Below are 26814 nucleotides of genomic sequence, written 5' to 3'. Positions count from 1 at the left end.
TAGGCCCTATATATATATAACAAAGATGAATAGGTATGGTCCTCGTCCTCATAGATGATGAGGGCTTACTTCTAGCTGGGTAAAAAGGTAAGTAGTTATGGTACAATACCATAGAGACCATAACATACAAAGACCTATCCTCGTGTAACATAATAAAGCAAACGGTACTAAAGGATCCTTGGTCAGCACCCAATCCTTTTCTGTATCTCATGCCTCAGTGAAGTTTAAGCTAATATGATATTAAAGATTTCAAGAACTAAATAAAAAATTTCCCCCTACAGTTTTGACACATGATGAACTCTAGCACTGACGTATAGAAGAAAAAAAATGAAAGACAGAGAAGAAACCTGCCACCTGCTGGGAAAGTGTGGAACTACTGCTAAGACTTAAGGAAATTTCGTTAAAGATCAGTGACCTATTCTTCAATTTACAAAAAAATTATTTAAAAATACTTCTACTTAATGTATTGAATATGTTTAAGTTATGTAAGCAATGACCATTGAGTATTTAAAACTAGGTTTTTTCTTTTTCTTTATTGCTTAAAACACTGGGTTTTCACCAGTTAAACTCATAAATGCCAAATAATCCAGTAAAAAAATACATCTGACTAGCTCATCCTCACGTGGATTTATCAAGCCATTTACATCTTTGTGTGTTCCAGCTCGGTGTGCATCCATCTTTAGTTATATTTTGTGTTTTTTTTCTTCTGAGAAAGAAAAAGGAATCCTAGTTACCTCTGAAAACTTTTTTTTTAATTAAATCCATTTGTACCTTTACTGTTGTTTTAAAATGGAGAAAGGGTTGCTTTGCAGTCATTTATTTTATTTCTCTTAAACCATATGATAATTCTGTGTGTATTTGCGTTGATAAAATTTTTCTGATTTTTATTGCATAACAGAATTCATGGGCTTGTGGGGTATGTATGTATTTTTATTAAAAAGAACTGTCTAGTGTTGTAGAAACTAAGAATGTGAACACTTTGTTTTTCTGTTACTTTTCTTGTTATCACTTTATTAACAATAGATGAACAGGCCTTTTAAATGTTCAAAAACGATCTATTCTAGAGTCATAGGCTCTTGGGACTGGAGGAGACCTCAGTGTCATTTGGACCCCGCCCCTGGAGAACCCGGTTCCGTAGGGCTGAGGCGATTATTTAAATAATCATGATCATTTAAAAAGTTCTCCACGATGGTTCCGTTGGTAAGCGAGGCTGGGGGAACGTTTAGTTGAGCCCCAGCGGCGCGACAGCCCCTCTGGCAAGGCCCCGACAGGCGGAGCCCCGGGCTGTCGCGGAGGCCTCCGGGCCGGGAGTGAGCCGCGCGCCCCTAGGGACAGGCCGGGCCCCGTCGGACAGCTCCGCGCCGCTGCCCGCCCGCGGGCTCCGCTCGTGCTCCCGCCAGCCCTTGCGAGCGAGTCCAGCCCCTCTCCAGGGCAGCCCAGCCACGGGGTGTCTGAAAACCGCTGCTCTCTTCGCGCAGCATCGTTTGTTCCCAGCAAGAGATCAGACGACCTCGCCCGGCCGCCCGTCTGTGTTGACGTGTTGATCTCTGCCTGGGGGAAACTGAGCGCCCCGGCGGCGGCCCGCCCTGAGCAACGAGGTCATTCCTGAGGGTTCCACCGACTCTAACGACGCCATCGGAGGCTGGAGGGTGACCTCGCCTGGGCTGGCCGACGGTGTGGTACCCACCCCCCACCCCCACCCCCGCTCACTCCGGAGGCAGGTATCGCGTCTGGGCTTGAGGACGGGTGGGCGGATGCACTAACCCAGCCAACGTGAGGTCTGCGGTTTGGGGCAGAAGTTCCAACTGACTGTAAGACCGTGCTTCGTTTCCCTTCATTGTCAGCCTCTGTTTTTACTTCGAAAAGAATCTCTTGGGAAGAATAAGCTGGGTGAAGCCACCTTATTAACAGGCTTATTACTAATTGGCGTCTCCAGTATGCCAGAGTCTGAATTTCATAGCACATGAGCTACAGCTGCAGAACGTCAGCAGTCTTGATGGCTCCCCTCCCAGTGTACCTTGTGACTTGAATAGCTGAGCGTACATGTCTCATTACCAGAAGAGTGACACCTTGTATCTGAAAATCCAGATTTATATTAATTTTTCACAGGGAGAATTTTTTTTTTAGTATCATTAATCTACAGTTACATGAGGAACATTATGTTTACTATACCCCCCATCACCAAGCCCCCCCCACAAACCCCATTACAGTCACTGTCCATCAGTGTAGTAAGATGCTGTAGAATCACTACTTGTCTTCTCTGTGTTTTACAGCCCTCCCCGTGCCCCCCCACACACACACACACATTACACATGCTAATCGTAATGCCCCCTTTCTTTTTCCCCACCCTTATCCCTCCCTACCCACCCATCCTCCCCAGTCCCTTTCCCTTTGGTAACTGTTAGTCCATTCTTGGGTTCTGTGAGTCTGCTGCTGTTTGGTTCCTTCAGTTTTTCTTTGCTCTTATACTCCACATATGAGTGAAATCATTTGGTATTTGTCTTTCTCCGCTTGGCTTATTTCACTGAGCACAATACCCTCTAGCTCCATCCATGTTGTTGCAAATGGTAGGATTTGTTTTCTTCTTATGGCTGAATAATATTCCATTGTGTGTATGTACCACCTCTTCTTTATCCATTCATCTACTGATGGACACTTAGGTTGCTTCCATTTCTTGGTTATTGTAAATAGTGCTGCGATAAACATAGGGGTGCATCTGTCTTTTTCAAACTGGGCTGTGGAATTCCTGGGTCAAATGGTATTTCTATTTTGAGCTTTTTGAGGAACCTCCATACTGCTTGCCACAATGGTTGAACTAGTTTACACTCCCACCAGCAGTGTAGGAGGGTTCCCCTTTCTCCGCATCCTCGCCAACATTTGTTGTTGTTTGTCTTTTGGATGGCAGCCATCCTTACTGGTGTGAGGTGATATCTCATTGTGCTTTTAATTTGCATTTCTCTGATGATAAGCAATGTGGAGCATCTTTTCATGTGTCTGTTGGCCATCTGAATTTCTTCTTTGGAGAACTTTTCAGCTCCTCTTCCCATTTTTTAATTGGATTATTTGCTTTTTTTGTTGAGGTGTGTGAGCTCTTTATATATTTTGGATGTCAACCCTTTATCGGATCTGTCATTTATGAATATATTCTCCCATACTGTAGGATGCCCTTTTGTTCTGTTGGTGGTGTCCTTTGCTGTACAGAAGCTTTTCAGCTTGGTATAGTCCCACTTGTTCATTTTTTGCTTTTGCTTCCCTTGCCAGGGGAGATATATTCATGAAGAGGTCACTTATGTTTATGTCCAAGAGATTTCTGCCTGTTTTTTTCTAAGAGTTTTATGGTTTCATGACTTACATTCAGGTCTTTCTTTGATCCATTTCTAATTTACTTTTGTGTATGGTGTTAGAACAGGGAGAATTTTTTATAAAATGACACATTTAAAAATTTGTACGTCAAGTGCACATAAACTATGCCGTACAAAACTCTACCCTCCTCAGGGACCCAGTGCAGGAACTGTGCCACAGATCCAACCTGAGCGGGTGGCAGCCCTTGCACAGGAAGCCACCAGCGGCTGAGCTGGGGATGCTGAAATGTAGCCCAGGGGCTTTTACTACATTCTGGATCCCAAACTCTGGTTCTCAGGTGCGGCCCTCTATCAAATTTTAGCAAAAATCAAATCTTAGAAGAAAAAATGAAATGTATTTTCTATCTGCAAGAAGTTATAATCCATTCTCTTTCCTCCTTCTTATAGGAAACTGTCAGAACAGAGTTTGTCTGAGATTAGGTTTTGGCATACTTCCAGAAAGCACCACAGGCCATGTCAGCCTGCAGTTACAGATAAAATCAGGCTTTTCTGTAATATGAAAATGTTGTTTGACATGAGTGGGAGCCTGGCCAAAGGCTGCTTCTGCATGCCAGGTGCCAAGTCCAGCACCTGAGAAGCAAGCAGACAGAAAAAGTTCTCACTGCCCAAAAGAGGCTTCACAGACTCACCAGAATAGTTTTAGGGGCAGTAGGTATATGTGGAGTCACAACATCCTTCAGTGATTAAGCATGGCTAAGAGAATTTTCTTCCTTGAGGTACAGCAGCAAGTTCGTGACATTTAACTTCCCACTAGAACAAATAAGATTTTATTGAAGGACTCTGACATGTCTCAGATCCCTGGTTTCCAAGATAAAAGGAAAGCTGCTAATGCTAATGGATCCAGGCTCAGTACCACAAAGTCTGAGTTACTGTCCAGCCCGTCTTGCCTGCTTCTGTTACTTGGCTTGGTAGACTTATGGGAGTCCACTCCCTTCCAAAGAACCAGATGATTTGTTAAACTCTTACCTTTGGTAGTAAAGTGAGAGAGGAGAGGTGTAAAGGTCCAGGCCTTTGATGGTCTAAGTTGAACTTGCAGACAGCTTTCTGACTTTGACAGGCAAGGTCAAGTGTGCAAGCCCATGTGCTAACCACTCTAAACATACACAAGTGTTTGGGCAATGGGACAGCTGTCCCCATTCTGCAGGTTTTATCCCAGCTTGTCAGATACAAACTCCCATTTTCTGAGAAGTTCTAGAGTGAAGCCTCTTGACTTAGAACTTACTGTTAGTATCTTTGTTTAAAGATTTCAGATTTGGAAAATAATCTTTCCCTACAGTTCATAATTACTTGAATTTAAGAAGTTTACTTCAATCATATGGACCTGCCCAACTGTAGAAGGTTTGTATCTTACCTGATAATGATTTCACTTTAAAATTAAAGGTTTTTATTTCTAATGAAATAAAATTTCATTAGAATTGAGGGAAGAAAAATTACTCAAATTTTAAAGACTTGTTCAAAACCATAATATCTGAATGACAAGATCAACCTTATGTTTAATATTAAATTTGGGGAAAAGGTAGAGAAGGAATAATTACGGTACTAGCCTTGTTGAGGTGGGTGAATTTTGAGGTAAATATAAGTAGTCATAGGGTGGACTGTCTAGTCCAGAGCATCACACCCAAACTCCTTTTCATGCAGAAGTTATTAAACCTGCCCGGCACTAGTGTGTGGCCTTTCCTTTGATTTGCCACAGTCTGTTTCCACAAGAAAAATATATCTAAAAGTTTCATCTGAGTAAGGCCAATAGTACAGGTCTTCCTAACTTGAACAAATCCAACAAATATTTAAGTACCTACTGTGTGCCAGACTGTCCATTTGAAGTTACCAGACCACAATAAAAGGCTTCAAATATCCAAATGAAAAGGAAAGAAAATTGTTAGGAGAGGTCAAAATCTGTGACATTTAGGATGAAACCTGAAGGAGTAAGCGCTGGCCTGGCAAGGAAAGAACAGTGGGGAGGTAGTTTTATTCCTTTGAGGACGAGGCGGCCGTAAGGCTTGATCCAGGGTGCCTTACAGTCACGCAGGGGAGTTGGGAGACCGTATGAAGAGCTTTGGTGATTTGACCCTTAAGTACAGTGATGGCCTTTAAAATCCATTAATATTAATCCAAAATTGCTTGGTCAATATTTTTAATGTCTGCATTGTTTCCAAGTATTATATTTATTCATGACATCAGTACTTAACTGTTATCTTGGATAAAAATAGCCTTATTTGGGATTTGATAATGCCATTTTTTTTTCACAGCACAGTATCCCTAATAAAATTACCCCAATCTAAGGCCATATTCTACAGGGCCCTCCCTGTATGTTAACATAGTAGAGTGCAGCCCATAGGAGGAAGAGGTGCTTTTTGTTTGCACTACAATTGTAGATTAGTGTTTCCATTTTCATGAGGTTTTAGTAACCCAAGGTAACAAAGGCTTAAACATTGCAGGAAACGAAACTTTGCAACAGGTGGCTGTATATGAAGGACTAATAATAAAATCCTAAGAGAAACTTAATATAGTGAAATGTTAGATGAATTATATTTTGCAGTCTTTAAAGCAACTTTAGCATCAGAGAGAAAAAACCCTTCCGTTTAGGGAAACCAGTTTAAGGAGAAAAGTCCTTTACATAGATACATATATACAAATGACACTCTGTGCTCAAATACCCATAGAAATCTCCTGTACTAACACAGAAATATGCATATACCAAAAAGAGAACCATTTAAATCCACTAAGAAATGCTACAAGTAATGGTTTCTCCCTCAGGCTTTTTAACAAAAATGTTCAGTTCCAACTTGGAACTTTCTCAGGTGGCCCTTCCAAATCCTGCTGCTCAGTCCCTGGGAATCTCTAAGCCAGAAGTGATGCCTCTCCCTGTAGACTGACCCTTAGTTATGGTTGGAAACGTATTCAAGACAAAGCTGCAACCCTGGCATAGTCTCTGGAATGCCCTCTTGTTAGAAACTGTGTAACTGTGTATTAGATAAGGCAGTGACAAATAAATTTGCACGTTATGCTTCTGTTGCTCATTTATTCCCAAGGAAAGATTTACTCAACGGATATGGTCAGCAAGAGTTCAGAGTCTCTGGGGTGGGACCTCTATGCCTTAAGATTCAAACGATGGGATTTCTTCCTTACAGAACATTGAACCCCGACTGGGTGTGGGGGGCGGGAGGAGAGCGGATTAGTGCTGCTGGATTATAATTCCCGAGGGTCTGGGAGGAGCCTCAGGATGTTACCTTCCTCTGTTCTCATGCCTGTCGCAGGAAGTTTGATTGTCTTCAGGCTGAGGCTGGTTGCCCATCTGTTGCCAAGATACCATGATGATGATTAAGAATTTGGAAACAGCTTTCTAGGAAAGTTCTGCCTAAGTATCCGAGCTGTCCTTCAATGTTAGGATATGCAGAATATATCACTGAGAAGACAGCTGCTTTTGTTTGTATTAGAAATTTGAGACAGGCAGCAGTAGCCCCCTTTTAGGACTTGGACAGAAATGTGCAAATTATGGTATAAAAGAGGAAGTTTTCCAACAGCCAGTTTAAGAACTGGGCTTTAATAGTATTGAAACTGAAGGCCTGTCTGCGTCACGGCCCACCTGTTCCAGGCCCTGGAGGGTTAGGAGCGCAGCCATCCCTGCTTCCCGCACCCCCCCAGCTCACACAGGGGGCTCCTCTGCCACCAGTCTGACCGCGTGCAAAGCAGAGCTGGGAAATGCACTGCTCCATGAGACTAAAAATGAAATGAAAGCAAGAAAGTACTTCTTTGACCATAAATATTTTTATTAAATGTGAAAATACAAGGGCATAAAAATAGTACCCATATTTGTAGAACGTATCTGAGACCCATTTCAGTTAATTATCTGTTTCTTTTTTTATTAAAACACTAAATTGAGATGGATTAACTTACTTAGTCTTGTCTCATTCAAAACCAACTCTAGTTTTACAGCAGGAGTAATATTTTAACTTCTCAAACATCTCCAATTTTTTACCTCCTCCACACTCTGCTTTCCACTGCAGGCAAGAGGTTTGACACAGACAAGTGCAGCAAAACCTGTTACTATACACAGAGCCACGCAGTGGCTAATTTTACTCTTGAATCATTCAGCAAATGAGGTCATCCATTAAAAAAAAAACCATCCCCACATATTAACATCATTTGCAATTTACAGAACAAACTCTGCTATGAACAAAAAGGAATGATCTGGTTTAGGATAAAGAAAAATATGATTTGCTACCAAATTAGCATCTGCCTTCCTTCGGAAATATGGAAAAGTCAACTACTTTCAGCAAATTTGCATGCATTCCTCTAGGTCACATCACTGATGTGTACTCAGTGAAAACCCTGCAGGGCACATCACCAGTGCCCTTTACCCTTAAGGCAGTCGGCTCTGCCACAAAACTGACTGAGGAACTATTTTTAACCTAAGCATCTTGTGCATTTTTTTTCATGGTAAATGTCACACACAATTTCTGACCTATTTCATGCCTTTAAAGGTCAAATCTTTCATTTTCTACCATGAATAGAAAATGTTGCCAATTTCAAATTGTGATTCTATTACCTTTTTTTCCTGTTATCAGTATTTTTCACTTACAAAAACAAGTTTTTATATTCCATACATAATCAGAGTCCCAAAAATTTGTTTTCATACTGATATTTAAATAAATTTTTAATACTGACTAAAGATAAAGATGTCGTAAAATTAGCATTGTTATATCCAATTCACATTAGTAAACTATTGAAGTTGTTTCAAGTTTTCATTTACCCATGGTAAGAAAGCACAAACTTTCAGAAGTGAGCAACAGATTAATGTATTCTCTCTTTTTAGAACTTCTTCACATTTATAGGCTGATGTGTTTAATACTTGCTGCTGTAGAAAATATCCACAGTGCACAGCCCAGCAGTATTTCACTTCTGGAGCTCACAAAGGAAGGGAAGAGCTGAAGAAGGGAACATACTGCAGCTAGGACTGGGTACCCTCTGATTTTACCTTTCCAGAAAAAGACACAGAGATTACTGGGTGCCTGCAGTACCCCCAAACAGACTGGAGAGGGCTAAGTGGAAGCAGCCCAGAAGTCAGTCAGATGCTTTCTCAGCTATGCTTTCCGCTACATAAGGAACAACCATCCATCCATTCACACACCCAGGGTTTTTCTCAATCACTGTTCCGGGAAAGCATAGAGTGACTGCCTTTCCATTCATGTGGATACCAGAAGACAGCTGATGCCAGTCATTATTTTCTTCATTAATCAGCAAAACAACAGGATCCAGAGAATTCCTTTCTTTCAGCGGTGTTGGCACTTGGCACCATAGCTTCCCTTCTCTTCACTGAAAACAAGCAATTCTCCACATTTCAGTTACAGTGACTAAGTTAAATCCACGGTAGGCCTTTAAGAACAGGAATTACGGTGATTACAAGTGAACAAAAAAGTAGCACAAACAACCCTCTGGGAAGCAGGTAGGCATGCAGCGAGGTTAACAAGTACCCAGGACGCACTCCCATGTGGTGCAGCCCTCAACCATCCTGACTCCCTCTGGCTTCTTGTTATTTCTCATCCTCTTCTCTGAATGTAAGGGCAAGTGATTTAATACCTCCTTTGTTCTGATTCTGTGTGAAAATTGCTTTTGAAAGTAGGCAGAGGCCATTGATTTCCAAGACGTTAGTGACATATGAAAAAAAACATTGAAAAATATTGCTGACATAACTAATGAAGTAATGAGATTATACTAAGATTAAAAAATAAAAGTGAATTTCCCTTGGAAATCATTTTCACACTGGCTTGAATTTTAAGACACTAAAACAAAATGAAAGCTGCAAGGTGCTCACTAGTTTTCAAAAGGCGTTAAGTTTATTGGTGAGAAACACTTCTAAATAGATGCAAAAAGCACTTACGTGATTTGCTCAGCTCACCTATGTGACTTTTGTCTCTTAAAAACATTTCCTCCACATGTCTCAGGACTGCTGTAGAAGAAAACGATCTGTGCTTCACTGTTGTGGACATTCGTGGTCAGGATGCCTCCCACGACTAAAATTAAAACTCTTGATTTCCTAAGAATAATGTATTAGACCTATGCTGCTTAAAATGCTTCAAAATGCTCTGAGGCGAAAACAAAAATCTTTCCAGAATAAAGGCAGCAATTCTTATCTAAAGTAATTCTCAAGATTTTAAATGTAGCATCAATAGTTCTATAAATATTTAATGTTCTTGATTAAGGTAACACTTTTCGGGGTGAAATTAGTATACAAAAATTGAATAGTTCATTTCTTAAAAGTTAAGAACAACGTATCCTAGGAGAGACGCCATCTTGATAGTGGAAATATAGCCACACCTGGGCAGATTTGTAAACTTGTATTATTTCCTATGCAGGCCTAAGTCTAGAGGCATCAAGTTCTGGCAAAGGGGCAGGTCTGCTAATTAACGTCCACCTTAAACAGGTCTCATGTGGGAGTCACTTCAGTCCAAGAGGGTAACCAGACATAAGAGAAGCTCCCTCACTGTATTTATTAAAAGTGGGAAACATGGCATTATTTGTATTAACTGAGTGCCTTCACATTTCTATGCCAGTCCTGTTACAGGAGGGTCTAACAAACAATTCAGTTGTTAAAGTACTTCATTGTGCACTTCTGCAGTTGTATCTTAATAGTACCACTGCTATATTATCTGAACCTATTTTACTTATTTTTAATTTGTTTCATATTGAATAAAAAGGCTCATAGGTTTTTACAATTAATTCTATTTCAGTGGTTTTCAGTATTCTCTTGCAGGTACTGAACAAAACAGAATATATGCTTAACATCAACTACCAGTTGGTAGCAGGTTTTCTAAAAGATGGGCTCTATCCCTTCTTCAGTGGTAGCCATATTCATGCTGACAGAGTTGGAGATGCATATGGATTAAAGGAAGATCTGTCATTTAATAGATATTTGCAAGCGACTGGCCTGACCAAAATCTAAGCAAAGTTGTCCCTAAGAACATACAGCTCAAAATCATATTCTCTTTAAGAATACTGAAACACACCCATTCTCGTGAAGAAAAGAGTAATTTCTACAGGCACCAGTGTAGAAAAAATTCGCAGGTGAGCCTGCCTCAGCCCACTTCTTCCAGACACTTAGAACATACACAGCTGATCTGTCAGAAACAGAACCATTCCTTGGCACCTCCTGTCCTCACCGACCCATCAACCTCAAGTCTAAAATGGATAAGAATGGATTTTTCTTATTAAAACAACTCTTTGGTCATGGACAAACTGAAATATTTGAATTTTTTTTTTCATTAGGATCCTGGAAAAAGGTTTCTTTGTTTTTAATCTTTAAAAAAATTGAGGAAGAAGAGCAGAAAAACAGCTGGTTTAATTGAAGTGGAATTTAAATCTAAAAGGTCCGCCTGAGCTGAAGGGGTTGAACCCCTGCCACGAGTTCCAGCTCCTGTGGAAAGGGCTGCCGCCGCCTCCTTGCTGGCTCTCGGCGTCCAGGGGGTCTTCTCCGTCATCAAACTTCTTCCTCATCTCTATAAAAGAAACCAGCAAGTGACCAGGTACTGACTGAGGTGTGAGGGGCTGGAGGACTACATACTCCCCACTTATCAAAACAGTTGTGCCCTATTCTCAAATCGAGGTTCTCGTATTCCCGCCCAAATGCAGTGAAGTTCAGAGTTGCAAATGGCTATTCACTGAGACAGGCCCAAGATGGTGGCATAGAAAGAGCACGAGCCCATCTCCTGCCACATGCACACCAAATCTACACCTACACAGAGCAGTTCATTCCAAGGACCCAAACAAACCAAGGCCTGAGCAAACACCTTCTGTACAAAGAGACATAGAAAGAGCACATGAAAAACTGCAGGAGAAACAGAAAGACAGTGTACCACAGGGAGCCCTACGCCTCACAGCCCTGCATGGGAGGGAGAGCGCCGGGTTACCAGAGCACACACTCGTCTGCCCTGGACAGGAAAGAAAGCTACAAAGTTAGAGGGCTTAAACCTGACTGCAGGACTACTGGGATGGGACCAAAGGAGCTGGTGAGCACCATTGCTCGTGATCACCCTGGACCCTGTTGCATGAATACCTTTACTTATGTTCCCCATGCACACTGACAGTGCAAATGAGCACGGTCACACCGGCAGCCTCCTGAACCCTGCCCTCCCATTTGCATGGCCCAGCCAGGAGACCCCAGACTGAATCCTTACACCCTCAGCCACCCTACTAATGTGGCCCAGGGTGGCATCCACCTGGGAGCTCACTGGAGAGTGCCCCTCCACACTCAGTTGCACTGCCAGAGAGGATCCAGCCTACTGCCTACCTGGGAGCATCCCAAACTGTCCCTTAGACACCAGCCAGGGTGGCCCTGTTATGGCAGCTACACAGGATACCTGCTGCCCAGGCCCTGGGAGCTTCAAAACCAGGGCACACCCATCTCACAGTCACTCAGCCTCCAGCCAGTCAAAACCACCAGGTCCACACAGTCTACCCAGGGGACCATTCGCACACAAGTCCAATCCTTCAAGATGGAGAGAGGCAGCTCTTCCAACTAATTCACAGAATCACTTAAATAGAAGGTGTTAAAGAAGACATACATAAAACATGGAGGAGGGAAAGTTAAAAATCTAATGCTTCCTAAGCGTTAGAACTTAAGTAACTGTCAATACACTGCTACATATGTAAGACATCATATATAAACTACATGGTACCCACAAAACAAAACCCTATATTAGATACACAAAACTTACAAAGGAATCCAATGATAACACTAAAAAAAAAGTCATTATACACAAGGGAAGAGAGCAAGAAGAAACGACCAGAGAGAAACAGTAAAGTACTAACCTAACATTAAGCTCCCCCTGGAAATGTCAAAGCATTGTTCCGTAGTACCTCGGTTGTTAGCTGTCTCCCTCTTACTTTCTAGGCCATTTTAGCATACGATAAAATAACACTCACAGCAAGCAGTAAATCCAGTGAACATTTGATTAAAAGCAAGATTCCTGGAGACACACTCACAGAGGGCAGGCAGCCCCTGGGCTAGGTAGATACTCTTCTCCCACCCCTGCATTCCAGCCTGGCATCCTCTTCCTCTTAAGTTTAGGATAAAGAATTCATCACTGATCTGTGATATTGGAAGGAACCTAAGAGACCTCCCTCGCTGTTATACTTTCATTATCACAAGTGAAAAAACTGAGGTCCAAAAGGTTCTAGTACATTATTAAATAGAGAGAAGAGTCGGACTTGGGCCTCTGATTCCTCTTTGGTCTTTCCACTGCACCATGCATATAAGGGTCCCTGAGTCTTGAGAGGGGCAGACAAAACTGAACCTCTGAAACTGCAAGGCTTTGGGGGGGCCAGTCTGCAGCCCCCCAGATGAGCCCCAGAGCAGCCCACAGAGCCCACCCACTGTCCTCTTCCAGCCCTGCCTCTGAGATGGGCAAAGGGACGGAGCTAATTACTGAGTCGCCAGTCATCGAGTCAGCCATTTCAAGACACTAGAAAATGTGAAAGGCAAGTACCTGGGTCAGAGAGGACTTCTTTAGCAGCTGCTATGTCAATAAACTTTTTCTCAGCTTTTTTCTTTTCTTCTTCATTCTGGAAGTTGTCTGGGTGCCACTGCAGTGCCAATTTTCGGTATGCTTTAATGATTTCTTGCTTTTTGGCATTTCTGAGGGTATTAAAATAACAATCATCATCATCAGTTAAGAAGTGCCCAGAACAGTAAGAGAGAGCTCAGATCCCACTCACCAAGTTAACCTGCTGTCCCTGATAGTGCCAGTGGTGTCACAGGCTGGACCTCTGACGTACAGCTCTGGTTTTACATCACAGATCAAACCCAGACATTATTCAGGCTTCCTTGGATATTGTTCACTAGGATTAATCTCACTGAGGATAAACTATTCCTGATCTTTACAATTTTCCCTTCATAAAAGACCCATTTCTGAACTTTCTGAATTTCCAAGATACCATGATTCAATTCTTGGCATTAAAAAGATTCTCTGACTCTTTAAACCACACTTTCTACTTTGCTTCTGGATTTGCTTACTTTAAAAACAAAGTTTCAGACTTTTAATTGTAAGATTGATGGTTCCCTTGTTCAGGGAAGATGGGTCTTATATAAAAGGATACTTTGAATAAGTTACACATCTCTCAGTGCCTGCAAGTTAATTCTAAAAGTGTCACTTTATTTTTAGGCCTAGAGAATTTTTCCCCATCCCCTCTTTCCCTCCAATCCCCACCAAAAGAAAGCTCACTCCTAACCCTTTACCCTTCTTAAAAAATCTAGGCCGAGGACCTGTTCATGCTACAGTGCCACATCCTGTCACCAATTACTAATTCTCCATTGCTGTATTGCTGTCTCTATCATAAAGAAATGCCTGTAACATTCAAAATAGCTTATGATGGTAAATTGTTAGGGCTTAATCTATGACTGAAATTATATAAGGAAAGGAAATTAAACAGAAAAAAAGATAGATTAGCTTTAAAAGAGTTGATTAAAAATAGCAATGCAAATTTTAAATTAATAATAAATCACCTTTTTACTCCCAAGATTTTATAATAATCCCGTTTCTGCGACTGTTTCAATAGTCTTTGTGCTTTCTCTAGACCTTCCCGAATCTGCTGATCATTTTCATTGTGTTCTTGAGCAGTTTCATAATCCTGAATAGCTGTCAAAATATGTTTAAGATAATGCTGTTAAGAGGAATTACAATTAACTTTTACTAACCCTGCATTGATATTAAAGTCACCATCCCAAGGCCCCTCACTCTTTTCCCATTACTGCTAAGAGCCTAAGAAGTGATATTTTATTTCTCAATATTTTGTTCACAAATTTATAAAAAGCATAATTAAAGCTGAATTTAGGTATCTTATACTCATTCAACAAAATTCATTGCTGTTTATTTACTCGCCCACCCTCCCATACTACCTTCCCCACGCCTTTGAAGTAGTTTAATATCAGCCCTTTATACAAAGCATTCTTAACCATCACTAAGATCGAAGTGATTGTTACAGGGGAACATAAAGCAGTGGCAAAGAAAATCTCCATGGTCAGCTACAGGTCTACAGTTCAGAAAAATGAAAAGCTCAGAAAGGCAGCAGGAGGAACCACAATCAATCAGAATGACTTAAGTCATGCACGGGTTTGAACACAAACTATTACAAACCTGTTTTAAGTGTCAATCAAAGCAGAAAACCATAAAGTCCTGTTATGGTAAGTCTGATAACAATCCACATTACATCTTTTAGAGTATTTTAAATATTTCAGAAATACAAGGCACCTAGACATATAATATCATGCAGAAGAGAATCAACACAGCAGGCCCGATTGTTGTTATTCTTAGAAAGGCCTAGTGGTAAGGCCGCCCTTGGCCGGCATCTGGAAAGATGGACACTAGGATGTTCACAGCAGTTCCTGATAAGAATGACTCACTGTGCTAAACTGTACAATGTGGCTTATGCTGCATGTTGTCCTTCTGGGAGTCTGGAATTTTGGTATGGGCTCGGCAAGAGGTGTCCACCTGACCAGCCCTCAGTGAAAACCCTGAGCACTGGGTCTCTACCGAGCTTCCCTAGTAGACAGTACTTCACATGTGTTAAGGAATTTGCTTATCCTGTGTGATTTCACAGAGAAGACACTTGAAATCTTCCACCTGGTTTCCTCGGGGTTTTGCCCCACACAGCTTTTCCCTTTGCTGATCTTACTTTGCATCCTGTCAACTAGAATAAATCTTAGTCCTGAGTACAACTATATGCTGAGTCCCCTGTGTCCTCCTCCCAAATCACCAACCAAATCTTTAGATGGTCTTGGGCAGCCCCAACACAAATTTCTCTTAACAGATGTCTGTTCTCCCTGGACAGACATCTCAAATAATGGATCACTGGTTTTAAATTCTAGTTTTATAGAAATGCATTCCATGGTGGAAAAAGACATGTCTCTCATTGACATGCCTGAACATTCATCTTGGCAACAAGGAATCCTGGAAGGGGTTTAGAAAGGCACCATGGGCAGATAAAAATGAGAAAGATACGAGAATAAGATCAACAAATGTACAGTGGACTACCCTTATCTGTGGTTTCAGGTACCCACCATTTCAGCTGCCCATGGTCAGCCACACTTCAGAAGATGATACACCTGACATATCATCAGAAGGTTAACAGTAGCCAACACGTCACATCACCTCATCTCACTTCCTCATCATTTCTACCTCACTTCATCTCATCATGCATCATCTCACATCATCATTACAAGAAGGGTTAAATACTTACAATATAATACTTAGACCACATTCACATAATACCTATTACAGTATATTGTAGTAGTCCTATTTTATTATTATGGTTGTTAATCTCTTACTATGCCTTTTATAAATTAAATCATGTATGTATAGAAAAAAAAACAGTATATATAAGGTTCAATACTATTTGCGGTCTTGGGCATCCATTGGGGGTCTTGGATCACAAGCCCTGCAGATAAGGAAGGACCTACTGTAGTTAGCCTTCACTGCCTAGAAAAATGAACCAACACTACCTTGGCCCATTGAGGGGAGAGGGGTGGGGGGACACACCTCAAGCTTTTACTCTAATTCTGGCCTTAATAGATTAATATTAAATATTAATATGAAACAGTAAATATTACTGTCACCTATCACAATGACATAAAATATCTTTCCAATTTAGCACACAAACCATCATAAATAGTGGTGGGGTTTAACTTTGCCATTAATAGCCACAGCACTTCCTATTACAACCTAGTAAGGAAATGCACCTTGATGGAATTCAATACAAGGGGAAAATATTTCAATATACACAGTTTTGCTCCTTAGGCAAGCTACACTTACAACATGTTTCCTTTCTTAAATGTTCAGAGTATCTCCCCTAAAGCAGTCTTTGATGTCCTCTTATCCCTACAGAAAAAATAATAAACTACAGGTTTCCCAAATTAACATGATTACAGGTAGGTAACTAATTAGAAACATAAGGGGGGATTCTGAGAAGATGGCAGAATAGGAGGTTCCTGGGATCACCTCCTCCACATACACATGGAGGCACCAACTACACGTAAGGCAAGCAACTCACTGTGAAAACACCATAAGGCCTGGCAGCACAGAGCTTCCATACCTGATGACATGAAGAAGGCCACATCAAGAAGGGTGAAAGAGGCAGACCTGTTTGGGACCCAGACCCTTACCCCTCCCTAACCCACAAGTGGGAGGGAGAAGGCCCCACATCAGGCACACCCAGTCCTGTGGACCTGCACCAGACAGACGATGCCCTATAATGTCTGGCTTTGGAAATCAGCAGGGCTTAACTCGAAGAGCTTGAGGGCTGTGCAAGGCAGTCTCTGCTCTTGGATGACCTGTGTGCTGTGTTGATAGGTCTGAGACCCAGCACAGGACCACTTTGAAAAGCACCTCAGTTATACAGGAAAGCGATTTATTGACTAACTTAGGGATATGTGCCAGAGGGTGTGCATCTTCAGGAACTTTTACCAGAGGAGGAGGGACTGGCAGAAGCCATTTTTCTTCCTCTCCTTCAGCCTGGCTGGTCAGAAGCTTACAGGTGCGCATTCTGACATTCTCCATCTACTGTACCTGCCCTGCCCGATGTTTCCCTGTACACTACTCCCTCCCAGCCTGCCCAACCCAGACATGTCTCCAGAGTGACCCCAACACTGCTACACCCTGTGGACACCCCCTCTGACTGGTGTTTCCTGAGAGTGCCTATCACCACGCCACCCCTAGCAACCAGCCGCAGGAGAACCAGCCCCCCTCCAGAGCACCTTCTCCCCACGGGGAGCTAGCCCCGCCCACCAGCACACCTACAGCGGGTAGAGCAGAACCTCTAGGCTGTAAACTTACAGTTATGAAATAAGTCACAAGCCATGGCGATGAAAAGTACAGCCAATAATAGTGTAGTAACTTTGTATGGTGATGGTAACTACACTTCCTGTGGTGAGCACTTTATAATGTACATAAACGTCAAATCGCTGTGCTGTATACCCGAAACTAATAAACGTCAACTATACTTAAATAAAAATTTTTAAATAATAACCATTAGAAACTTAATAGGGATGATGTAAGACTTCCCATGGACATGAACTAGAAAAATCATTTTTAATTTTCTCAGATGTTAAGATGGTAAAATTTGTCATGTGTTTTATTAAAAGTGTTTTACTGTTTTGATAATAAAAAAATAAGTGACACAGCCAGACTCAAATTCAGGACTAACTTTAAATCCCCATACTCTTTCCACTATGACCTTATTGTTAAACTAACTTCATTCATTCATGAGTGCCTGCTATGTATCCTCAAACAACAATCTTATTTACTTCCTTTTTTGTGAGTGAAATCCCCTACATGCTTACCTGATTATTCTATATTAAGCCTAAAATTAATAAATTTCCATGTTCCATTATTCACCAACCTATTTTTTCTTTATTCATTATATACCTACCATAATTTTAAAATAAGGTAAAAGCAGTGAACAAAATATGGAAACTCAGGATGTCAACATACAAAATAAGACTATTACTCATTTACATCATTTACTAAACCTCTGATTAAAATCCAAACAAGTCAAACAATATCAGTTTCATCTACAGACTTCTCCTCCCCCAACAAATTTTAGAGACCTGGCAATGCCATTCTCTCTCTGAAGATGCTGAATTTCCATATTTGTGACTTAATAATCATTTTACTCTTGTAAAACCATAATTCCAAAAGATTCCCTAGTATAGAACCGAAACCCCCCACCAAAAAGACAAAGAATAAACTCCTATTTAAAAGAAAAATTTCAAGGAAAAACAGATTTCAAAGACAGATCTATCCTATTAAATTAGCATTAAGCATCTTTTCCTTCAATTTTAATTCAACCTCCAAGCTTGATTGCTCTTAAGGTTCCCTAAAAAAACAAGTCAGTTTAACATTCAAGTTAAAAAGGAATCTTTCAAAGTATTTAGCAGCCTATAAAATTTAACCTTTCTTTAACAGATAAGCTTTTTACATTATTCTGCAGGTTCTCTAATCTCACAATTAGAATTACGGGTTTCCATACACATGACGAAAGTACCTTTGATGAAGAGTTCCAAAACCCAGCTGGAGTGCAAAATCCTAGCATGAGCACAGCCACCTCACTGAGCAGTCCCAGCAGCTCAAAAGTGAAAAGCACGAGAATGCTACCACATCTTCGGAGATTACCTGCCTTACTGAAGCATTCTTATAAATATTAAAATATCACTTTGCATACATTTCAAGCCTCAGTCAGACTTCAAGGACTATACTACAAAAAAAGCCCACAAATAGAAACCAGGGTTATTACTCCAGGAAACTGTTCAGAGAAAGATTCTTTTTAAACTGTGGAAAGCAGGAAAAAAGTGAATGATCTTTTTGCTAAAAAAATAGTACCACAAAACTTTCTTAATTGTAAGTGTAGTTTACCTCCTTCCTAGTATAGATTTATTTTATCACTGTTGCTGATGCATTCTTACTGTGTTTAAAAATGTTTCCAGAATTACATCATAATATGATTACTTTTGGGTTATACTAAAATTTAATACATATTATTTCAGTAGATACACACTTTAATTATTCAGTACATCATTGAAAAAAAAAACGAAAAATCACAAGCCAAGTTTTAATAGAAAAATATTCCTGTTTTCAAATTAAAACGCTTTACCTGATTTGAAACAAAAATTATACAATAAGGGCTATAAAGCTTACTTCTTTTAAAAACCATCTAATTTAAATATTCATAGCACACTGTCACATGAAAAAAGTCACAAAGCAATATATATGAAAGGATTCTATTACATTACTACTGAATATGCATTAGTGATCTTTCCAAAATAGGGCACTGCCTTTATCTGAGGTCCGTACAGCATCTGACAGGAAACTCTGTTACTTCAACTTGAACAAAGTAGGGTAAGCAGCTATCCTAGCATTACTGAACAGCTTAGGTGGGGGTCACAGAAGATCATTTTAAATGTAGGTATATATGACATATATGTACACTATGTATAATATGTATACTGTGTATATGCATAGAATGTGTGTATAATATATACTAATATTTACTAATTGAATATATACTAATATATATGCATAGAAATAAGTCTGAAAGATATATAACCAAAATGAACAGTGATTACCTCTGATATGAAATCTATACTTTAAACTTTGTATTTTGTTATTTATCTTTTCTAACTTGTCTACAGCAAAAGCTAAAATTTGTATTTTTATATTCCACTGAACTGGTTTCAATAGCAGAACTCTTTCCTCAAATATTATATCCTTTCAAGTTTCACTAAGGAAGAATAATTTTCAAGTTCTCTGCCATTTTTCTAAAACTGTCAACATTTCCAGATACTATGGTAAACTATTTTTAAACAGAAGGATATTAAATGTGCTACTTTCATATACATCAACTTTCAGATCCTGCAAATCAAATTCCTTAAAAAATCTACCTTCATCATACATTTCTTCTGTTAGATAGGCCTCTGCTCGATCTTTCAGAGCATTCACATTGTCAGGTTCCACCTGTAAAACTTCAGAACACACTCGAATAGCTTCAACAGACTTCTCATCCTAAAAGTAAATGTGAGAAAAGGATTTATGGTTGTTATCCCATATATTAAATTTTTACATTTCTGGGAACGAGTCAACTGTTACCTTAGAAAAGCAGTGGCAAATCCTTTCTTTTGAACGAATTGTATATTCAGAAACTCTTGGCTCTGTTTCCATAACAGACTCATATTTGCTGGTTGCATCTGTGTATCTATTAAATGAACAAATCATGATGAGTAACAATGAGGTTCTATTTCCAGAGCTAGAGAAAGGACCCACAGTATGTTGCTTAGTCAGTTAATCTGAATGAGCACATGCCTTCAAACACTGCTTTTATCTTACTGATCTACAGTAGCAAGAAAAGATACTCTCTCTGCATATAAGAGTTAAGAAATATAAAACATGACCACAGAAAAGGTACATCAATAAATCAAAGCATACTTGTGAGTACCAATCAAACCAAATGATGAATTTCATTACAGAAAAATGCTTATGATTTTGGAATTAAGTAAGACACCTTGTTAAAGTCTGACATAACACAGAGCACTTTTAGCAAAATAGAGATCAGATTCTACTTCTTGGTCACTACACACCTTCATGAAATAACACAGCCCGTATATACATACTATTTTATATAATGAATGTCAATGTTCACAACTAAGGACAATGTAGTTCCTTGCAGAAGAAACTGGTTTAAATTTCCAACTTTACTAGCTTTCTAAAAACACTAAAAAATATTTTAGCATTTTTTTTAACTGGTGAAAAGTAATGGTCATGTTATACACTAAGTTACTTTCTTCAGTAATGGCAAACTAGAAGATACTTTTATATGCCATAATGGCACATTATTCCCGAAGTGCCATAATCTTCACATTTAAATGCTAATGTATTAAAACACAGGTTTAAGTATAACAATAAAAATAGAAGCTAGCTAACAATGCCACAGTCCTACTTGGGATATTGTTCAACAGTTTTCCAAGATAATACAACAATTGCAGGGAACTGCACAAAGCATATGAGACATTGCTTTACTTCTTACAACTAAGTGAAACTATAATCAGCTCAAAATAAAAAGTTCATTAGAAAATTCTGTACTTGGCTTTTTAAAAAAATCAAGTTTCTGGGAAAGTGAAGTAAATGTACTTGCCCCAATTCCTTCAGCTAGGTACAATTAAATATCCTAGACACTATATATTTTTTAAAATACAAGAAGACTCAGAAAGGGGAGAAAAAAATACAGACCAGCTAGAGACCTCAGGACCCTAGGGAAAACACAGAGTGATAAGTTCTCTGGATTTCTTTTTTGCTTCATATACCACAAGCTTGGAACTGAAGAAGCCAGCAACTCAGAAATGCCAATAGGGGAAGACATAAAAAAAACACCAAAAACCAGTAAGAGCCTGCTCTCCCAAGCCAAAGGACCCGGAAGGGCAACCTAGCAAGGCACAAAGCTTTTCGACAGTTGTGGCTCAACGCCAAACACCACAGAGAAAATTATGGCCTCACACCCACCAATACCAACCAGCAGGTCAAGCGAAGAATCTAGACTTCTTCTCTGGTGAGGCCATAATGAAGTGTGCTCACACCGCTACCAAGGGGATGTTACAGAAGGCCAAATAGGGACAAGAACTTTCATCTATGGCTGGAAATGAATCCCCAAACCTATCATGTGCACCAAGCAGGAGTGAGAACCCCCACATCTCAAGTATCAATAAAGTCCAAATGGGAAAGTTCTACCTCAGCCTGACAGAAACAAGTATACACCCCCCCTCTGCTGGAACAAGTCAGAAAAAGCCAGCTAAAACAGACTTAAATAAAAGAGTCTTGTAACATAAAATGAAAATGTCAGGCTTGGAAGATCTCCAACTGAATGAGAAATGACAATAAACACCAACACCAAGAGGACAGAGATGTTAGAATTATGTGACAAAGACTTTAAAGCAGCCATGAAAAAGCAGCTATGACAACATGCTTAGTGCAAACCAGAAACTCGAATGCCTCAGCAGACTTAGAGGATAGAAAATACCCAAATGGAATTTTTACAACTGAAAAACAGAAAAAAAAAAAAAACCTCACTGAATGTGCTCCACAGCAGAAAAGAGCAGACAAATAAAAGCATCAGTGAATCGGAATGACAGAAATTACCAAATCTGAAGAGAGAGAAAATAAATTGGAAAAAAAATTAAGAGAGCCTCAGATACCCATTGGGGCTAAGATAAAAAAAAAAAGTCCAACACTTATGTCGATCAGAGTCTAAGAAGGAAAATAGATGGTAGGGTTGAAAAAGTACTCCAAGGAATAATGCCTGGAAATTTTGCCAAATTTGACAAGACATACCTACATACTCCAGAAACTAAGTAAATCGGATAAACAAGAAGAAATCCACACCAAGATATAAACTTCTGAATACTAAAGACAAGGAAAAAACTCTTAAAAGCAGTCAGAAGAAAATGATACCTTATTTTTAGGGGGAAAAACAATTAGAATGACAACAGATTTCTCACCAGGAACCATGGAGACCAGAAAACAGTGGTAAAACATTTTTCAGGTGCTGCAACAAAAGAACTGTTAACCCAGAATCCAGTACCACAAGAAAATTTCTGTATACTCTGTACACATTGCTGTCACTCCAGACACCACATTGCCTTTCAGTAATCAATTGATTATGTCTCTCTCCCACACTAAACTATAAGTTTAAGACCAAAATCTACAGTCATATTCATTTCTGCACCCCCAAGAACACAGTGCCCAATATAGGAGATACTCAATAAATATTCAATGGAATATAAGTAAATCTGCTGGTAAGAATGCTATGCAGTTACTATTATTTATATTCTGCCTTATTTTAAAAACGTACAGTTGTGGTAGTTTTGTTAAGGCCCAGTGCTATCTGGGATACTCCATCCTCAATGGCAAAGGAGTAAGGGCAAGCAGTTCAATTGTTTTGTGCCTGCAAGAGACACAGAAGGGAATGGTGGATCACCTAGATGAGCATATTACCTGCCATCTCTGATGAGCGCTTCAGCTGACTCAATCAGCTTGTTAAGTTTCTTTACTTGTTTATAGTGTACAAAACACCTTTTATGATCCTGGTCAAGTTTAAGACATTCACGAACTTCACTGCTCATGTATTTAAAAAGAAGAAAATACTCCAAGTCAAAATCAATGAGTAGTTTTCCATTAAATACAGAAATCACAATAGAATGTATTTTTTGTTTATAACAAACAAGACTTAACAATTTACTATATACTTTTATATGTAGCAATGTACACACTTAGTAATTCAAATTAAAATGACTTAAGTAGAGTTATACAAATACCCCCCATTTTGCTTCTGTAATATATCCCGATTTATTTTGATAAGCATACTCCATGAAAATAAAGTAACAAAGTAGGCAGAATAACTTACAGATAACACAAAACACAGAGACACAGAATATAAAAACAACCTTAACCACAATGTTATTAATTTTAAAAAATTAAAAATTAAAGTAAAATGAGATTATCATCTTACTGCCAACAATGAAAAGATGATGAGATGTGCACATCAGTAGAACTGACCTGAGGGACAGTTCATGGTCTCCTAGTTGATAGTACAGTGTACTGATTTTATAAAAAGCCTCAGTATTGTCATTCTTCAATTTTGATGCAGCTTTTAAGTCACTTATTGCTTTCCTAGGCTCCCCTTCTTTTATAAAACATTCAGCTCGAAGTTCCCGTAGTTCTGCATCCCAAACACAAACCTTGAGAAACAAAAGAACTAAACTTTAAGAAACAGTAAATTATGTATTCATACTTGCATTCTATACTTTATCTACATACTTATGAACATAAAACATCCTCAATTAATGTGATGACTCTATATTGTAAATAGTATTAAAAATTCTGATACAATTTAGATGTGACAAAATAATTTCTCCAATGATACTTTAAATAAATTCTAATGGGGGGAAGAGATACACATACTAACAAGACCCTTTTCCTACCTCCTTCAATTATAATTCTAAAACTTTGAAAATAAGAATACATGGTATTTACTATTAGCACGCTGTTCCCAGTAAAGCATATTTGCTTTGAAGAGAGTATTCTGTAATTATACTTCTGTACTTAATTGACAATTCTAATTTCTAGTCTCAAAAAATAGAATCTAGATTAATCCAAAAAATACTTTCATTCTACTAATTATTAAATGGAATTCTCTTTTATGAAATGCCATCTCCTTGAAATTAAATCCTCATGTCACAAAATGAAAACAAAAAAAAAAATGTGAGAAGGTTGAGGCTTCACTATTTCTATTTTATCAAGAAGTTGAGAATGTTTAGTAAACACACTAGTATTTTTCAAAATGTAAACCCAAAAACATACCAATAAGGCCTACAGAAGTATCTCTACATATTTCTTAGAGGTGTTCTAAAGTCACGTCAACTTTTCAAATATATTAAGATACCAAAATCAACATTGTACATAACGTAAATATCATGGACAGTAAGCTAGGTCAAAATGGATACTCAACTACTGGAAGATAAAAATTATAACTATATTTCCTTACTAAAGCACCAAAACAACTTAGTAAAACATGAATTCTACTGGACCATGTCACACTATTTCCCCTATAGAATAACAAAGTGCCCATTGTACATACATCACAAGTTTACTGCCGAGATTAAATAAAACTGCACACCAAACTACTATGAAAAATGACAAATAAATATGAGTTATGACTGCTTCTGCTTGAATTATTTTAGTAGGTTTCCTTCTGAAAGTATTTGTCATTATGTCCCTCAGAAGCAAGGAAACTACACACTTAGGTTTCCCCACTTAGAACCCTCTGGATCCTATCAACTCTTCACCTGCCTTCTTCCTTAGGAACTTCTCAATACAAACACTCCTCTTTGCTCCTAAACATTATTTTTTATTTATCTGCAACCAACTCTTTCAAGTTTTACCACATTATCTAACCTCTAGTTTTCTCCCTACTCCCAACAAAAACAGCAAAGCAAGCAGCATTTAAAATACAGAATTCCCACTCCACAGCAAACTCAATATATTTATTGAAAACTTCAGTTCCAAATTTAGTTCAACATAAACACTATCTTTTACTTAAGAGCTGAAAGCCCAAGGACCAATCTGATTTTATCCTGTCTAGGCTTTTTGTTGTATATAACATGTCAAGGTACATAAGCAGGCCTTGTATTAAGAAGCAGTGTTAGGTTTGTCAGCTGCAAATCTAAGAAACTTACCTCTAAAATCTTATCAAGGAAGGTTATAGAAGCAGTATAATCTGAGCTCTCAAAAGCATCAAGTGCTTGGGAACGCAAACGCTGCATTTCATCAGATTTTATAAGTTGAGACTGAGCTTCCTTTTCTTCATTTTCACTAGGATTAGATTTAAGCTGTAAGAATAATAAGAAATTAAAGAGGATTTTTAATCTCTGTAAATCTAAAAGCCATAGTTTACACAACAATCTGACCATTCCAAATACTTAGTTCCTTGGGGAAAGGGCAGAGACACGGACAAAACAGGCTTGAGCAATGACTTGCCCCTGGTGCTGATTACATCTTTACTTCCACAGACTCATACACCAGAGTGAGCAGGGACACCAGAAGCAAGGACCTGGGTCCCCCAAACTTACCAGGGAGCAAATATACTTAGGGGTGTGAAGGGGCAGAGAAGAATGAAGGAAAACACCTTTCTTACTTTCTTACATATAACTCTCGCAGAATAACTTGGGTTTTATGAATTTTGCCTTCTAATTATATTTCCTAAGTATTTAAATATAAATTAATTTTAGCAATTAATGAGAAATATGGGAGATCTGAGGTACAGGGCAGTCTTGTTAGAGGAACAGGACAGGAAAACATTTGATACCAGAGGAGCTAGTATCATCCCCACTCCCAGCACAGCCTCGTGCACAGTGACTCAAAAATTTCTTGCTCCAGATTGAAAACCTTAAGCTCAATGGCTCAGAAAAACTGGGTGCTGACATTAAAAGCTACTAATTTGGGAGAGAGAGGGTGCTTTTTTCCTTAAGATTACAGTTTATATGTAATAATTCCTGAAATCTAAACTCTTACTAAGATGGGAATTGTAGTTGATAGGTCCAATTTTTTTGGATGAGGCGCAGACAACTGCAGATTATTTCTAGAAATATCTCTCCTTCAATTGACCAATCATACTGCTTCCCCTTTTAGTGAATTAACTTTTTAAAAACACTCCCACTACCACCTGGTGGGAGAGAACACTCCAAATGTAAAGCCTTCAGAGATCATTTCTTGGTACTTTGCCATTTTGTTGTTAGGGTAAGTCTGTTTAATCCTTGGCTTTTGAATGAATGGATAGGACTCTTCATAGTAACTAGGGATCGGTAACCTCAGCTCACTCAGAGAGAACTGTCCCTGCACGAATGAATTATCCAGTTGAAGGGGGTTGCTTGAGGGCCCTGGCATGCTTGTCTATGACTGCTTTACCCTCCACAGGATGGCCTTGAAAACTTCTGAGAGACCACACTGGAAGGAGCACGGAGGGAGCCGGAAGGAGCACTATCACTTGCTCTGGGTAAAAGGAAAAGTTGATTGATACCTTGTTTCCTATAGGTACACTGCTGCTCCCTTTCAGACAGAATGTATTAGAAACTGCCTCTCCAGTATGGAATTTGCATCTCTTCTCTCCCAAACTTCAGAATCTAGTCTCTTCCACATAATCTTTCTCACTGGAAGGTGAGGGAGGGGAAAGCCCTAAATCTTGAGGCTGAAGATGGAGGGAACCAAGGGAAGCCTCTGGCCAATAGCTTGGAAAACACGGAGGCCTGTCTAACAGCTCAAGAGGAACTAAATCCTGCCAACAACCAAATGGGTCTGGAAGCAGTTCCTTCACCAGCCAAGCCTTCAGATAATCCCACAGCCCTCTCTGACACCGTGAATGTTAC

General features: G+C 39.4%; 2 protein-coding genes across 2 annotated transcripts in view; one reads left to right on the top strand and one right to left on the bottom strand.

Annotated features, from left to right (window-relative positions):
* Positions 1–798, top strand: part of UGGT2 (UDP-glucose glycoprotein glucosyltransferase 2) — a 171758-nt gene extending 170960 nt beyond the window's left edge. The window contains exon 39 of the mRNA XM_036893788.2: positions 282–798. Within this exon, the coding sequence (XP_036749683.2) occupies positions 282–304 (23 nt within the window). The 3' untranslated portion in view covers positions 305–798. The remainder of the gene's footprint in view (positions 1–281) is intronic.
* Positions 799–10679: 9881 nt separating this feature from the next.
* DNAJC3 (DnaJ heat shock protein family (Hsp40) member C3) overlaps positions 10680–26814 on the bottom strand; it is a 37175-nt gene continuing 21040 nt past the window's right edge. The window contains exons 5-12 of the mRNA XM_036893645.2: positions 25129–25281; positions 23450–23631; positions 22889–23008; positions 19994–20099; positions 19789–19909; positions 13861–13993; positions 12845–12993; positions 10680–10855 (exon numbers count right to left, since the gene is read on the bottom strand). Coding sequence (XP_036749540.1) covers positions 10698–10855; positions 12845–12993; positions 13861–13993; positions 19789–19909; positions 19994–20099; positions 22889–23008; positions 23450–23631; positions 25129–25281 — 1122 coding nt within the window. The 3' untranslated portion in view covers positions 10680–10697. The remainder of the gene's footprint in view (positions 10856–12844; positions 12994–13860; positions 13994–19788; positions 19910–19993; positions 20100–22888; positions 23009–23449; positions 23632–25128; positions 25282–26814) is intronic.

This window comes from Manis pentadactyla, chromosome 17 (genome assembly GCF_030020395.1).
Source record: "Manis pentadactyla isolate mManPen7 chromosome 17, mManPen7.hap1, whole genome shotgun sequence".
NCBI classification, from domain to species: domain Eukaryota; kingdom Metazoa; phylum Chordata; class Mammalia; order Pholidota; family Manidae; genus Manis; species Manis pentadactyla.
The sequence above is the reverse complement of the archived record's forward strand: the minus strand, read 5'-3'. Positions and strand labels throughout refer to the sequence as shown.